At 36.8% G+C, this 12,821-nt stretch overlaps 1 protein-coding gene across 4 annotated transcripts in view; it reads right to left on the reverse strand.

Moving 5' to 3' along the window:
- The window catches only part of ST8SIA6 (ST8 alpha-N-acetyl-neuraminide alpha-2,8-sialyltransferase 6), a 152,005-nt gene that overhangs the window by 49,679 nt on the left and 89,505 nt on the right, over positions 1-12,821 (reverse strand). For all 4 annotated transcript variants that reach the window (XM_030941369.1, XM_010354753.2, XM_030941367.1 and 1 more), the window contains one exon: positions 380-466. Coding sequence is in view for 2 of the 4 variants with exons in the window: in XM_010354753.2 (XP_010353055.1) it covers positions 380-466 (87 nt within the window). In the remaining 2 variants the exon portion in view is untranslated. The remainder of the gene's footprint in view (positions 1-379; positions 467-12,821) is intronic.

Below are 12,821 nucleotides of genomic sequence, written 5' to 3' on the forward strand. Positions count from 1 at the left end.
AAGTGACGGGATTATAGATTATTATGTTTTCCAAACATTCTTTAATACTATGATATTTTATTTACTAAATAAATAAATACCAAATATCAGTGGTACCAAAAAACACAACATCTTCTAAAATATAACTTAAAAACATAGTAAAATCTTTCATTTGAATTTGGCATTTCCTGTAATTAAAACAGTGACATAATGCAAATTTCTACACAAGAGATGGAGATGGAATGCCCTGTGGCTCATGACAGGGTCTTAGAATTCAGTCGGCCTCATTGCCAGCTGGGGTTGGTTCTACTTCTCTTTTTAATAACATATTGCCTATTTTTCTACAAAGCAAATGAACAAGACCTTTTTAAAATCTCATATTATTTATGAAAAAAATTACCTAAAATTTGCATATTCTTCTGCTTGCCGTTTCCATGGACAACTCTGTATATCTGTGATAATCTGAAGGTAGTCGTTCTCTGAATACCTAAAAATTAAATGTCAATATAATTAGAAAATAATGATCTCATATGTGAATGTTCTTAGAAGATACTTTTATAATCTACTCACTTCAGTCTAAATATTTTTTGATACAAGATTAGGCGGAAATAATTAAAAGCATACTCATTTCAAAACACTGAGAAAATACAATTTGTAAATGATTATTTGCTGGTTTAGGGATTTATAATTTGCACATATCATAAGCCAAGTGTAGTATTAAAAACCATGACAACACACCAACTCACATATGTATCTTATGGACATTGCACCTTGGTTTGAAATAATTGACAAATAAATATATCTTTATAGGTGTTTTATAGATGTTTGCCATAAATACGTACTCAATAGATTTTTTTCAGACTCTGAGTTCACATATTTACCTTGGAATGTATAGACAAAAATTTCCTCGAAATAATTATGCTAAGTTATAATTTTGAACTGTATATTCAACACCCAGATTGAACTGTTGAGAGAGAAATTTATTGACATAAAAATCTATAGCTAGAGTGGTATAGTTTGAGAAGCACTGAGCAGGATCCCAGTCCCCAGTAGATCTCTCCCTATGTGAAATTCTACCATTAAGTATTAATTTATAAAGCACAGAATATCCTTTAGTCTTTGTGTTCTCATTTGAAATGCAAATATCCCTTTGAGTGAGAAAACTCTTAAACTTTATTTCAATTAGTAACTTATTCATTAGTTGCCAGCTATTAGTGATCAAAGGCTCTACAACAATGAGATAGAATATATGTTGAAGACATAATGGAGAAGAAAAATGAAACCAGACTGATATCTAGATTGACAGAACATGATGAAGAGTACTGGGAATGTAAAAATATGAAAATACATATGAAAGACTTTTTCTTATTTTTCTAAGTCTTCTTGAAAGATAATTGTTTAAAGTGACTATAATAATATTTGAGGTGGGGTTATATGTGTAGCCATAAATGCATGACAACTATAGAACAAAAGCCAGAAAGAGGTGGGGGTGGGGAAGTGGAAATAGAAGTGATATAAATCATTTGACAACTGACAGCAATAAGAAAAAGATGAATACTCTTCACCTAAAACAACCAGCAAAACCAAACAAAATCATAAAAATGTTGTCATAAAAATACTCAATCCAAAGGAAGGCAGAAAAAGAGGGAAGGGAACAAAGAACAGGTAGAGAACAAACAGCAAGATGGCAGATTTAGGCCCAAATGTGTGACTAATCTCAACAAATATAAATGATCTAGGCATACCAATTGAAAGGCAAAAACTGTCAAACTGGGAGAAGAAAGAAGATGAAGAAGAAGAAGAAGAGGAAGAGGAAGAAGAAGAGGAAGAAGAGGAAGAAGCAGAAGGAGAAGAAGAAGAAGAAGAAGAAGAAGAAGAAGAAGAAGAAGAAGAAGAAGAAGAAGAAGAAGAAGAAGAAGAAGAAGAAGAAGAAGAAGAAGAAGAAGGAGGAGGAGAAGGAGAATAAGAAGAATCAACCAATCCACATGTTGTCTACATGAAGCATATTTTATATAAATAAGCAAATAAAAGTAAAAAGATAAGAATCATTAAAACAAAGTTAGAAGGGCTATATTCATAGTATATTTCTGAGCAAGGAATATTATTACAAGAAAATAATATTTCCAAGCAAAGAATATTAATGAAAAACATGAGATTAGAGTAGAAATTGATAAAATCTTTAAAATTCAATGCGATAAAAAACTCGTTCTTTGAAAACATCAATAAAATTGATAAAACTCTTGCCACACTGATTAGAAAAAAGTGAGAGAAGATACAAATGACCAGTACCAGAAATGAGAGAGGATGGAGTGCTGAGAATCCTTAACACATTAAAAGTATAACTTTATGCCAAAGTTGGTGACTTAGATGCAATGGATATATGTGTTGAAAGACACAAACTACCAAAGGCCACTCAAGAAGAAATTGATAACAAATAGTCCTATAGCCATTAATAAAATTGATTTTGTAATTAAAATTCTTCCTGCAAAACAAACAAACAAAACACTAGACCCAAATGGCTTCACTGGAGAATTGTATCAAACATTTAAGGAATATTAATATCAATTGTATGCAAAGTCTTCTAGAAAATTGAAGGGAGTAAGACACTTCCCAACTCACTGTATGAGAACAGGGTTACCCTGATCCAAAAATAAGGAAAAAATATTCAAAAAAAAAAAAAAAAGAGGCCAATATTTCTTATAAAGATAGATGCAAAAAACCCTCAACAAAATTGAATTGAATTGAATCCAACAACATGAAGAAAGGATAAAGCACTAACCAACTGAGGTGTATATCAGGAATTTGGTTTATTTTAAAATCAATCAAAGCAGCTCACCATATTAACAGAATTAAAAAAAACACAAATAATAATCTCAGCACACAAAAGGATTCGACCTGATCCAACATTCAGCAATGACGAAAACTCTCACAAAATTTAGTGAAAAACAGAATTTCCAATTTGATAAGAGCATTTTACAAAAACGCCTATGACTAGGATCATACTTAATGGTGAAAGACTGAATGATGAATGCTTTCCCCCTACAATCAGGAAAAAGACAAGAATGTCCACTTTTACCATCTCTATTCCACATTATATTAGAGGTCCAACCAATGCAATAGAGAAGAAAAGGAAATAAAGCCATCCAGATTAAAAAGAAAATAGTAAAACTGTCTTTATTCAGAGATGTCATAATCATCTAATCATCATAGAAATGATGTATACATATGCCAACACTTGACAAATTATACACTTAAGTTGAAGTTCATTGAACATTACTCCCCAAAAAACTTTTAAATGTTTATTACTAAACTAAAAATTGTATTTTCCATGATGCTGTAACTAAGATAATAAGCACTATATATCAGCCATTTTTAAGGATCAAATATTTAAAATTTGAAACATGATTTATTATGAACCTAGAGTACATTTAAATTGATATGCTTTTTGAAAGAGTTCCCTGGATAGCTAATAAGTTGCTACCCTCCTATGAGCTCTCAGACTGCTTTGACCAACATTACTATAATAGCCTCTCTCATGTTAAATTTGTGAGTTTACATGTTGGTTTCTCAGTCTGTCCCTTCCCCTCAGGGCTTTGAGGACTGACCATTTCTGGCCCAGCACAATCCCTACGACATGCTGATTTGTTTTTATTAACCTAGGAAATGCATTTTATTTATTTATTTATTTATTATTTATTTATTTATTTAGAGATGGAATCTTGCTCTGTTGCCCAGGCTGGAGTGCAGTGGCACAATCTTGGTTCACTGCAACCTCTGCCTCCCGGGTTCAAGCTATTCTCCTGCCTCAGTCTCCTGAGTAGCTGGGATTACAGGCACGCATCCCCGTGCCTGGCTAATTTTTGTATTTCTCATAGAGACAAAGTTTCACCATGTTGGTCAGGCTGATCTCGAACTCCTGACCTTGTGATCCGCCCGCCTCAGCCTCCCAAAGTGCTGGGATTACAGGCCTGAGTCACCGCGCCCGGCCTGGAAATGCATGTTTAAATATAAATACAACATGTAATGAGGTCATAAACTATTCTGAATAAGCTCAAAGCTTGGATTATGGTTTCCACTTAAAACTTCCCTCAGTACTGACTTCCACTGACTTTTCCTATTTACAAATCTCCCCATTTAAAGCCCAGCCTTCCTTCAATGTATCTATTGCTTGAGAATTCTCACATTAGAGCTAATAGCTCATTAGTCAATTTTCTCAATCTGGTAATTCAATTTACCCTTCTTAATTTCCCAGTTTCTTAGCATTAAAGGCATGCGTGTGTGTGTGTGTGTGTGTGTGTGTGTGTGTGTGTGTCCTGTTAAACTACTACCCCCTTTTTCCATGAGTAATGCATACATTAACTATACCCATCTTCCTTTTTGGGCTCCATCAATAGTGATCAATGTAGAACTTGCCAATTAGTTCACAGGAAATGGAGAAAGGGGGTTATATTGCTTGGTAGTAGAGATCCAACCTGTGCAACTTAAATAATACAATAAATCCCTATCTCTTTTTGACTGACTCTTGGACTTGAGGGAAATCTCCTTTCTCAGCCCTCTTTGTTGGCATGGCGTGGGTTAAGGATCCTCTCGTCCCTTCCTCCATACTTTGTCTTATTAATACACGGGAGTTGGCTCATACAAGCTTATGGGAGCTGACTGTTAAGTTTTCAGGAATGTTGTGAACAGGTTATTAAACCATTGGTAGCTTGAAATCAGCCAAAGCTGAAGCATTTATGCCACAGGAATTGGCAAATTTGACAAATCAGGTTTCTCTGCTTCCCCCCTCCACCCAAGCTAATAGTAAAACATGAATGAGCTCACCATAGCTCCTATACTTCTCATCCCAGCTGTGAGCCTGTTGGCCTGGCTCACACTCATTCATTATCCCCATAGTTTGAGCTTCACTGAGGCTTGCTGAAAAGGCCAGATAAGATTTTGCTGCCACTTCTAACTCATCAAATAAGACTGATCCAGAGTGGTTCTGGGTTGTACAAAACTAACATGTAGCATCCAAACAGCAAGGACTACCTTGGCAAATTAAAGATGACATTATTAACACCAAAATTGTGTGCAAATGCTCCTGAGTATATGATACTTTTACTTTAGCTTACTTGAAAAGCAGAGATTTTTTTTGCAATCATTCTTGCCTGTATATTGAGCTTAGTCTGGAACATTAAAATTGCCATCCACAGACAATTGGGAAAAACATGCATTGTAGAATATGGATAGTCTTTAAAATATTTTGTTTTAAACATCCTTCCCCCTATATATTGTAGCTGGTTCCAATTTAACCTAATATTGAAAGATGCCAATCATAATGTATCTAAGTTTACTGGTAAGTTAGCTGAATAAAACAGCCTTTGACTTTATGGTCACTGATATGTAAAATGAAGTAAATACCTTATAGCAGATCCATCTATTATTAGATATACTTCTGGTCATTTTACAATTGGAAGACAGTCCTCAAGGTACTTACTCCCTGAGATTATGTGTTCAAAAAGTCATTTTTATGTCCAATCTAGAAATGAAGCCTTATCCTCTGATATTATAGAGGGGAAAACAAAAGAATAAGGGATATCAAAGGGAAGTTTTTTCTAAGTGCTTGCCCTTTTTAGTGAAAGTTAAATCACCAACAGCTTTTTGAGAAAATTAAGATTGCCACAGGATCATCACAATTATAAAATAGAAGCATGGTTGCAACCAAAAATCATTTGAGGAGGAAAAATCACATGTGTGCTCCAGCTGTGGGCCAATTTGGGGATAGGCGTGTCTCTGCAACAGCTTCCTGTTAAGTAAAATGTTTTAAATCACATCATATTTTCTGCACACTTACATATATAGTTGATTTTCAGTTTATAAAGCATAGATCTCACCCCAAAATCTTGGGAGGTAGCTCTGCTTCAGATATCATTTCTGTGTTTCTGGATGACAAAACTGAGAGCTGTGAGAAGATAAACAGCTTGCTCAATATTGCATTGTATGTAGATGAGCTAAGCATTAAACTCATGTCTTTTGATTCACATTCTGGCTCTTTCCAATATATCATGTTGTGTCTCATCTATTTTCATAATGAAAGTGAAAACTAATCCCATCAGAAACGTTTTCTGTCCCAAGACATACAATAAATCACACTAAATAATGCAGCAAGTTATGTTCAAAAGAATAAATAATATCTATTTAAATCATTATTAGTAATACTCAAAATGAGCCACAAATTATAAATAACCTACTAAGTGATAATAAATGTTATATTAAAATTTTAAACATTTTTCTAGAAACGTCTCTTTGAAGATGAAGACCCACATGCTGTGACTAGTTTTATCTCAATTAAGATATAAATAGGGCTTATAAAGCACTAGAATTTACGGTTAATTAATTAAATGATTAAATATTTACAGTAGTTCCCCCTTTCGTATGGTTTCATTTTCTTCAGTTCCAGTTACCCATGGTGAACTACAGTCCAAAAATATTAAATGGAACATTCCAGAAATAAACAATTCATGAGTTTAAAATTGTGGACTGCTCTGAGTGGCCTATGAAATCTCACATCGTCCTGCTCCATCTTGCCTAGGATGTAAATCATCCTCCGTTCAGCAGATCCACCCTGTCTATGCTACCTGCCTGCTGACTTAGTTACTTAGTAGCTGTCTCAGTTATGAGACTGAAATAACATGGTATATGTAGGGTTCTGCACTATTTGTGGATTCAGGCATCCACAGAGGGTCTTGAAACATATCCCATGCAGATAAGGGAGACTACTGTATTGGATACTTACTACGTACCTAGAAGTTATCTTGGAGATACTCGTTTACTAGTCTTATTTAAGCAGCTGAGATACCGACTTGGTTTCCCATGACATCTCTTCATGGTGAAAGCCCGCCATTTTCATCCATTGAAATAGGTGGGGATAACACAGTAATATTAAGTCAATAGTTTTCTGAGTGATGTTCTGTGTAGATCAAAAAGTCTTTTGCAGCATTTTCACCAAGCCCCTGAAGAGCTCAGCTCTACTTGAAAATAAATTCTGCAAACGAATACAGTGCTACAAGACGTTCAGTCAATACAGTCAATCATTTCCACCGAGTAATACTCTTTAAAGGAATAGCTAATGAGTGTATGAAAGCTAAACTAGAAGTGTGTGGCAGGTAGACTGAGTTGAGCTATGCAGTGGCACTGACATTTTATCCACTAAAGGTAAAAGAGTTCAATTTACATTGTTTTCAGCTATGCACGATGGTAACTTCTAATTAGAGTGTCATGGGTATTGTCAACTGGCATGGGAGAAAGGGATCTGAAACTTTTATTTTCTCCATATCTTTTAATGTCCCTCAGACAAGTTAAATAAATATTAGAACATAGCTTCAGAGATTAACTCCTGAAGATGCCAATGTACTTCTTCACAGCTCCAATGAAATCTCCAAAGTGCTAAACTGTATTATTTGAAAAAGCCAGGTGTTCTTCTTTTTTTTTTTTTTTTTAGGGATGCTTCCTTTGTTCTAGAAAATTAACTTCTCGGGTTCAGGTATTAGGCATATACTTAAGATGTGCTAGGAAATGCTGTGAGCAGTGACTAACCTTAGCCAACCAAGAAAGAATGGTGTATCTATTTACAAAGAGGTGGGATGTGATGTAGGAAAAGCTGCACAGATTGGTGGAGCACACTAGGGCCATCAACAGGGTAGAGTAAGAGAGCTGTTCCCACTCCCAAATCTACAGGTGACCCAGAAAGGGCTGTGATTATAGGTGAAGACAAGGGTGGTAGCCTTTGGTAGAAGATGCAGTCATCCCTAATCCCAGCTCACAGGAGGAATCCAGGGGAGTAAATCCCCCAAACTCTCTCTCCTTCCATTCTCCTGCCAATGACTCCCATAGGCTGAACCTAACCAAAAGCCAAAGGGTAAGAGAGTCCAACTAATGTAGTCCAAGGAAGTCAGCCTCAAGGACATGCAGCAAGAAGAAAAAGCACAGATGGTAGATCTGAATGATCAGCCAAGAATTTATAGCACAAACGGCAATCTATTCATGATGCTATTTCTCAGCATTATTTTGGGGTAACTGAATTGCACTTCAATGGAAAATTTGATACAATGCCAAAATCAACCAGTAGCTCACAGCAAAACACAAAACAGAATTTTCAGTTGTATTAGTCCATTTTCATACTGCTAGGAAGAAATACCAGAGAGTGGGTAATACATAAAGAAAAAGAGGTTTAACGAACTCACAGTTCCCTATGGCTGGGGAGGCCTCACAAACATGGAAGAAGGCAAAGGAGGAGCAAAGGCACATCTTACATGGCAGCAGACGAGAGTGTGTGCAGGGGAACTGCCCTTTATAAAACCATCAGATCTCTTGAGAACTATTTACTGTCATGAGAACAACACGGGAAAACCCATCCTCATGATTCAATTACCTCCTACCAGGTCCCTCCCACAACACAAGGGGATTATGGGAGCTATAATTCAAGATGAGACTTGGGTGGGGACACAACCAAACCATATCACTTCTTCTTTACAAATATCTGTAACCTGCAAATATATCACCAGGATAAAGAGAATCAATAAACAAATAATGAGTCTGATATTTAAGATTTTCATATTTCCTCTTGCCATACAATCACTGTAAGATTTCTAAAGATGAAAAAAATCAATGGCCCACTTTTCAAGTTTCAAGGAAATCTCCAGACATACAAGAGGATATTCAGAGATGAAAGTGACAATTTAGTGATCTTATACCATCAGTTTTTACAAATAAGAGCTATAAATTGCAGAGTCTGATAGAACCAATAAATTCACTATTTCACCATTTCTTGAAGTTACAACAGTAAATGAGCAAGCATGCACAGAACACCTGTTACGATTCTTAAGCCATATATGAATGACTATTAACCTCTTGCATCTTCAGTTGTCCCAACTCACATAAGCTGAGTTGTCCCTTCCCTCCCTCCTAACTCTCCTATGCACAACTCCTGTATCTATTACATATCCCTACAGCACTCATCCTTTTTTTTCATGTATTTATTGAAAAAATATGTATTAGGCATTTGCTATGCATGAGACACTGTTCTATGCATCAGTAATAATCAACACAACACAAAAATCTATGTCCTTCACAGTGGATTACAGGCATGGTGGCTCATGTCTGTAATCCCAGCACTTTGGGAGGCCAAGGCGGGCAGGTCACCTGAGGTCAGGAGTTTGAGACCAGCCTGACTACCATGGATAAATCCCATCTCTACTGAAAAAAAAAAAAGTAGCCGGGCATGCTAGCGCATGCCAGTTACTTGTGAGGCAGAGGAGGGAGAACTGCTTGAACCTGGGGGGCAGTGGTTGCAGTGAGCTGAGATCACACCATTGCACTCTGGCCTGGGCAACAAGAGTGAAACTCCATCTCAAAACAAACAAATAAACAAACAAAAACACTATGTTCTCATGAAGTTTATATTGTAAGGGTTGATAGCAAACTGAAATAATACATACATTAATAGAATGTTACAGCACTAGGTACTTCAATGTACTAAGTAATACAAAAAAAAAAAAAGAAAAAAGAAAAGAAAGCAGGACAACAGGGAAAGAAAGTATGAGGAACAGGGTTGCAGTTGATGTAGGGTGGCCAAGGAAGCCCTCACTGAAAGGTGATAAATGAGCAAATACTTGAAAAATGTATAATTAATTAATTAATTAATAATTAAGTAAGCTGTGCAAATATGAGGGGGTGCAAGTGTGGGCAGAACATTCTGGGCCAAGTAAATGACAATTGCAAAGGCTGGAGATAGAGGCAGGCATGGTGTGTTTGAGGGACACAAAATGATCTGGGTGGCTATAATCCACCTCTGAGTCACTCGTGAATCCAGTCATGATGGTGGCAGGAGATGAGATCAGAAAGGTAATAAGAAGTCTGATGGTATTGGCCTTGCTATTCAAAGTGTGGACCTGAGACTAGTGGTATTGGCATCATACAGGATAGGCTTGTTAAGAATGCAGTATCTCAGGTCCCATCCCTGACCCACAAAATTAAATCTATATTGAAACAAAATCCCACAGGTGATATGTAGTTAAAAGTTTTTATAGCTTGATTGCAATATAATTTGTATGCCACATAATGCACCCATCATACGTGTACTGTTAAGTGGTTGTTATATTCACAGATGTGTTCAAACATCACTGCAGTCAATTTTACAACATTTTAATCACCTCAAAAAAAAAAATCCTGTATCCTTTATCACTCCCTGCATCCCATAAGTTTTGGTATAACATATCTTCATTTTCATTCATCTTAAAGTATTTTCTGATTCTCCTTTTGATTTTATAATTATTATATATTGCTAATGGATGACTTTAGTCATTATAAAATCTCCTTCTTTATCTCTTAACTTTTTTGTTTTAAAAAGTCTATTTTGCCTGATATCAGTAGAGCCACTCCAGCTTTCTTGTGGTTGCTATTTGCACAGTGTATCTTTTTCCATCCTTTTACTTTCAATCGATTGTATCTTTGAGTCTAAAGTGTGTCTTCTGTAGACAGCATAGAATTGGATCTTGTTTTTAACTCAGTGTGACAACCTCTGACTTTGATTGGGTGATTTAATCCATTCAAATTTAATATTGTTATTTTATATCTGCTATTTTACTTTTTGTTTGCTGTATGTTTCACATTCCTTTTTGTCTCTCTATTTTTCTTTTATAGCTTTGTTTTGACTTAAGTAAATATTTTCTAATGTAACATCTTACATCTTTAATAATTTTAACTATTTTCTTTTTTTTTTTTTTTTTTTTTTTTTTTTTTTTTGAGACGGAGTCTCGCTCTGTCACCCAGGCTGGAGTGCTATGGCCGGATCTCAGCTCACTGCAAGCTCCGCCTCCCGGGTTCACGCCATTCTCCTGTCTCAGCCTCCCGGGTAGCTGGGACTACAGGCGCCGCCACATCGCCCGGCTAGTTTTTTGTATTTTTTAGTAGAGACGGGGTTTCACCGTGTTAGCCAGGATGGTCTCGATCTCCTGACCTCGTGATCCGCCCGTCTCGGCCTCCCAAAGTGCTGGGATTACAGGCTTGAGCCACCGCGCCCGGCCTTAATTTTAACTATTTTCAATGTGGTTGCTCTAAGGTTTACCATATACATCTTATCAGAATCTGCTTCAAATTTTTACTAGTTTAATTGTAGAGATACATAGAAACATTATTCCTACATAGCTCTATTCTTTTTTCTCCTTTATTATATTATTATTATAGGTATTACACGTATTAATGTTACAAACCCAACTATACCTTGTTATCATTATTACTTTATCATCTCTTGTCATTTCTATAGCACAGTATACCTTTGCTCCAACCCACTTCCTTTGTGCTGTTAATGGCAAACATATACATATATATTTGAGGAGCACTTGTAAGAACCTTGTAGGTCACTGGAAGAACTTTGTCCTTTATTTTGAGTGTAACTGAAAGACTTTGGAGCAGAGAAGTTATCTGTCTACTTACAGAAATAGGATCCCCCTGCCTACTTTGTTGAAAATAGTCCTTAAGAGAGCAAGAGGTGGAAGTTGGGAGAAAATTAAGAGATGTTTGCCATAATCCAGCAGAAGGATGAAGGTGGCTTAAACCAAAGTGGGATTGGTGGGGTTAGGAAGAAATCAGCAGCTTCTGGTTTGATTTGAAGGTAGCCAATACGATTTAATTATAGATTGGACATGGTATGACTGAAAAGAGAGGAATCAAGGATAACTCCAAAGTTTCAGGCCCGAGCAACTGGCAGGATAGACATGTCATTAACTGATACAGGGAAGAGTGCTAAAGTGCAAAGTTTACAGGGAAGTCCAGGAGATCAGTGTGAGATAGACTAGGTTTGAGATCACTTATAGACATTCCAGGAATGCTGTGACTGAACAGGGATACATACAAATCTGTGAAGAGGTTCAGGTGGGAGATAGAAATTTGAGAATTGTCAGTATGACATTTAAAAACCGTGAGACTAAATGAGGTCCTTGAGTGATGAGGATGAACAGAAATGACGCCTGAGCATTGAGTTCTGGACATACAGTGTCAAAAAAGGGAGACATGAGAAGGAATCTACAATGAAGAATGAGAAGGGGCCGGGCGCAGTGGCTTATGCCTATAACCCCAGCACCTTGTAAGGCCGAGGTGGGAGGATGATCTGAGATCAAGAGTTCGAGACCAGCCTGGCCAACATGGTAAAACCCCTTCTCTACTAAAAAAAATACAAAAAACTAGCCGGGCGAGGTGGTGGGCACCTGTAGCCCCAGCTACTTGGGAGGCTGAGGCAGGAGAATGGCGTGAACCCGGGAGGCAGAGCTTGCAGTGAGCTGAGATCCGGCCACTGCACTCCAGCCTGGGCGACAGAGCCAGACTCCGTCTCAAAAAAAAAAAAAAAAAAAAAAAAAAAAAAACAAAAAAACAACGTAGCCGGGCATGGTGGCACACGCCTGTAATCCCAGTTAATTGGGAGGCTGTGACAGGAGAATTGCTTGAACCCAGGAGGCAGAGGTTGCAGTGAGCTGAGGTCATGCCGTTGCACTCCAGCCTGGGTGACAGAGTAAGACTCCATCAAAAAAAAAAAAAAAAAAAAAAAAAAAGAATGAGAAGGGAAAGCCACTGTATGATAAATATTTGTTTAAATATATGACTCTCCTAATATACTGTGGACTGCCAAGAAATAGAAAATAATGTATTTATTGTCATGCTGCTTGTATACAAGAGTTCTGAATCCCTTCTCAACTATGTATACTTTGAAAAAGCTTCCTAGTGAGTCTAATGCACTCTCCAGGTCAAAAATAACTCTTCCAGTGCTTGCCATGGTATTGGGCACATAGTAGTTGCTTTGTGTTTCTGAA

The sequence above is a fragment of the Rhinopithecus roxellana genome, chromosome 11 (genome assembly GCF_007565055.1).
Source record: "Rhinopithecus roxellana isolate Shanxi Qingling chromosome 11, ASM756505v1, whole genome shotgun sequence".
Lineage (NCBI taxonomy): Eukaryota > Metazoa > Chordata > Mammalia > Primates > Cercopithecidae > Rhinopithecus > Rhinopithecus roxellana.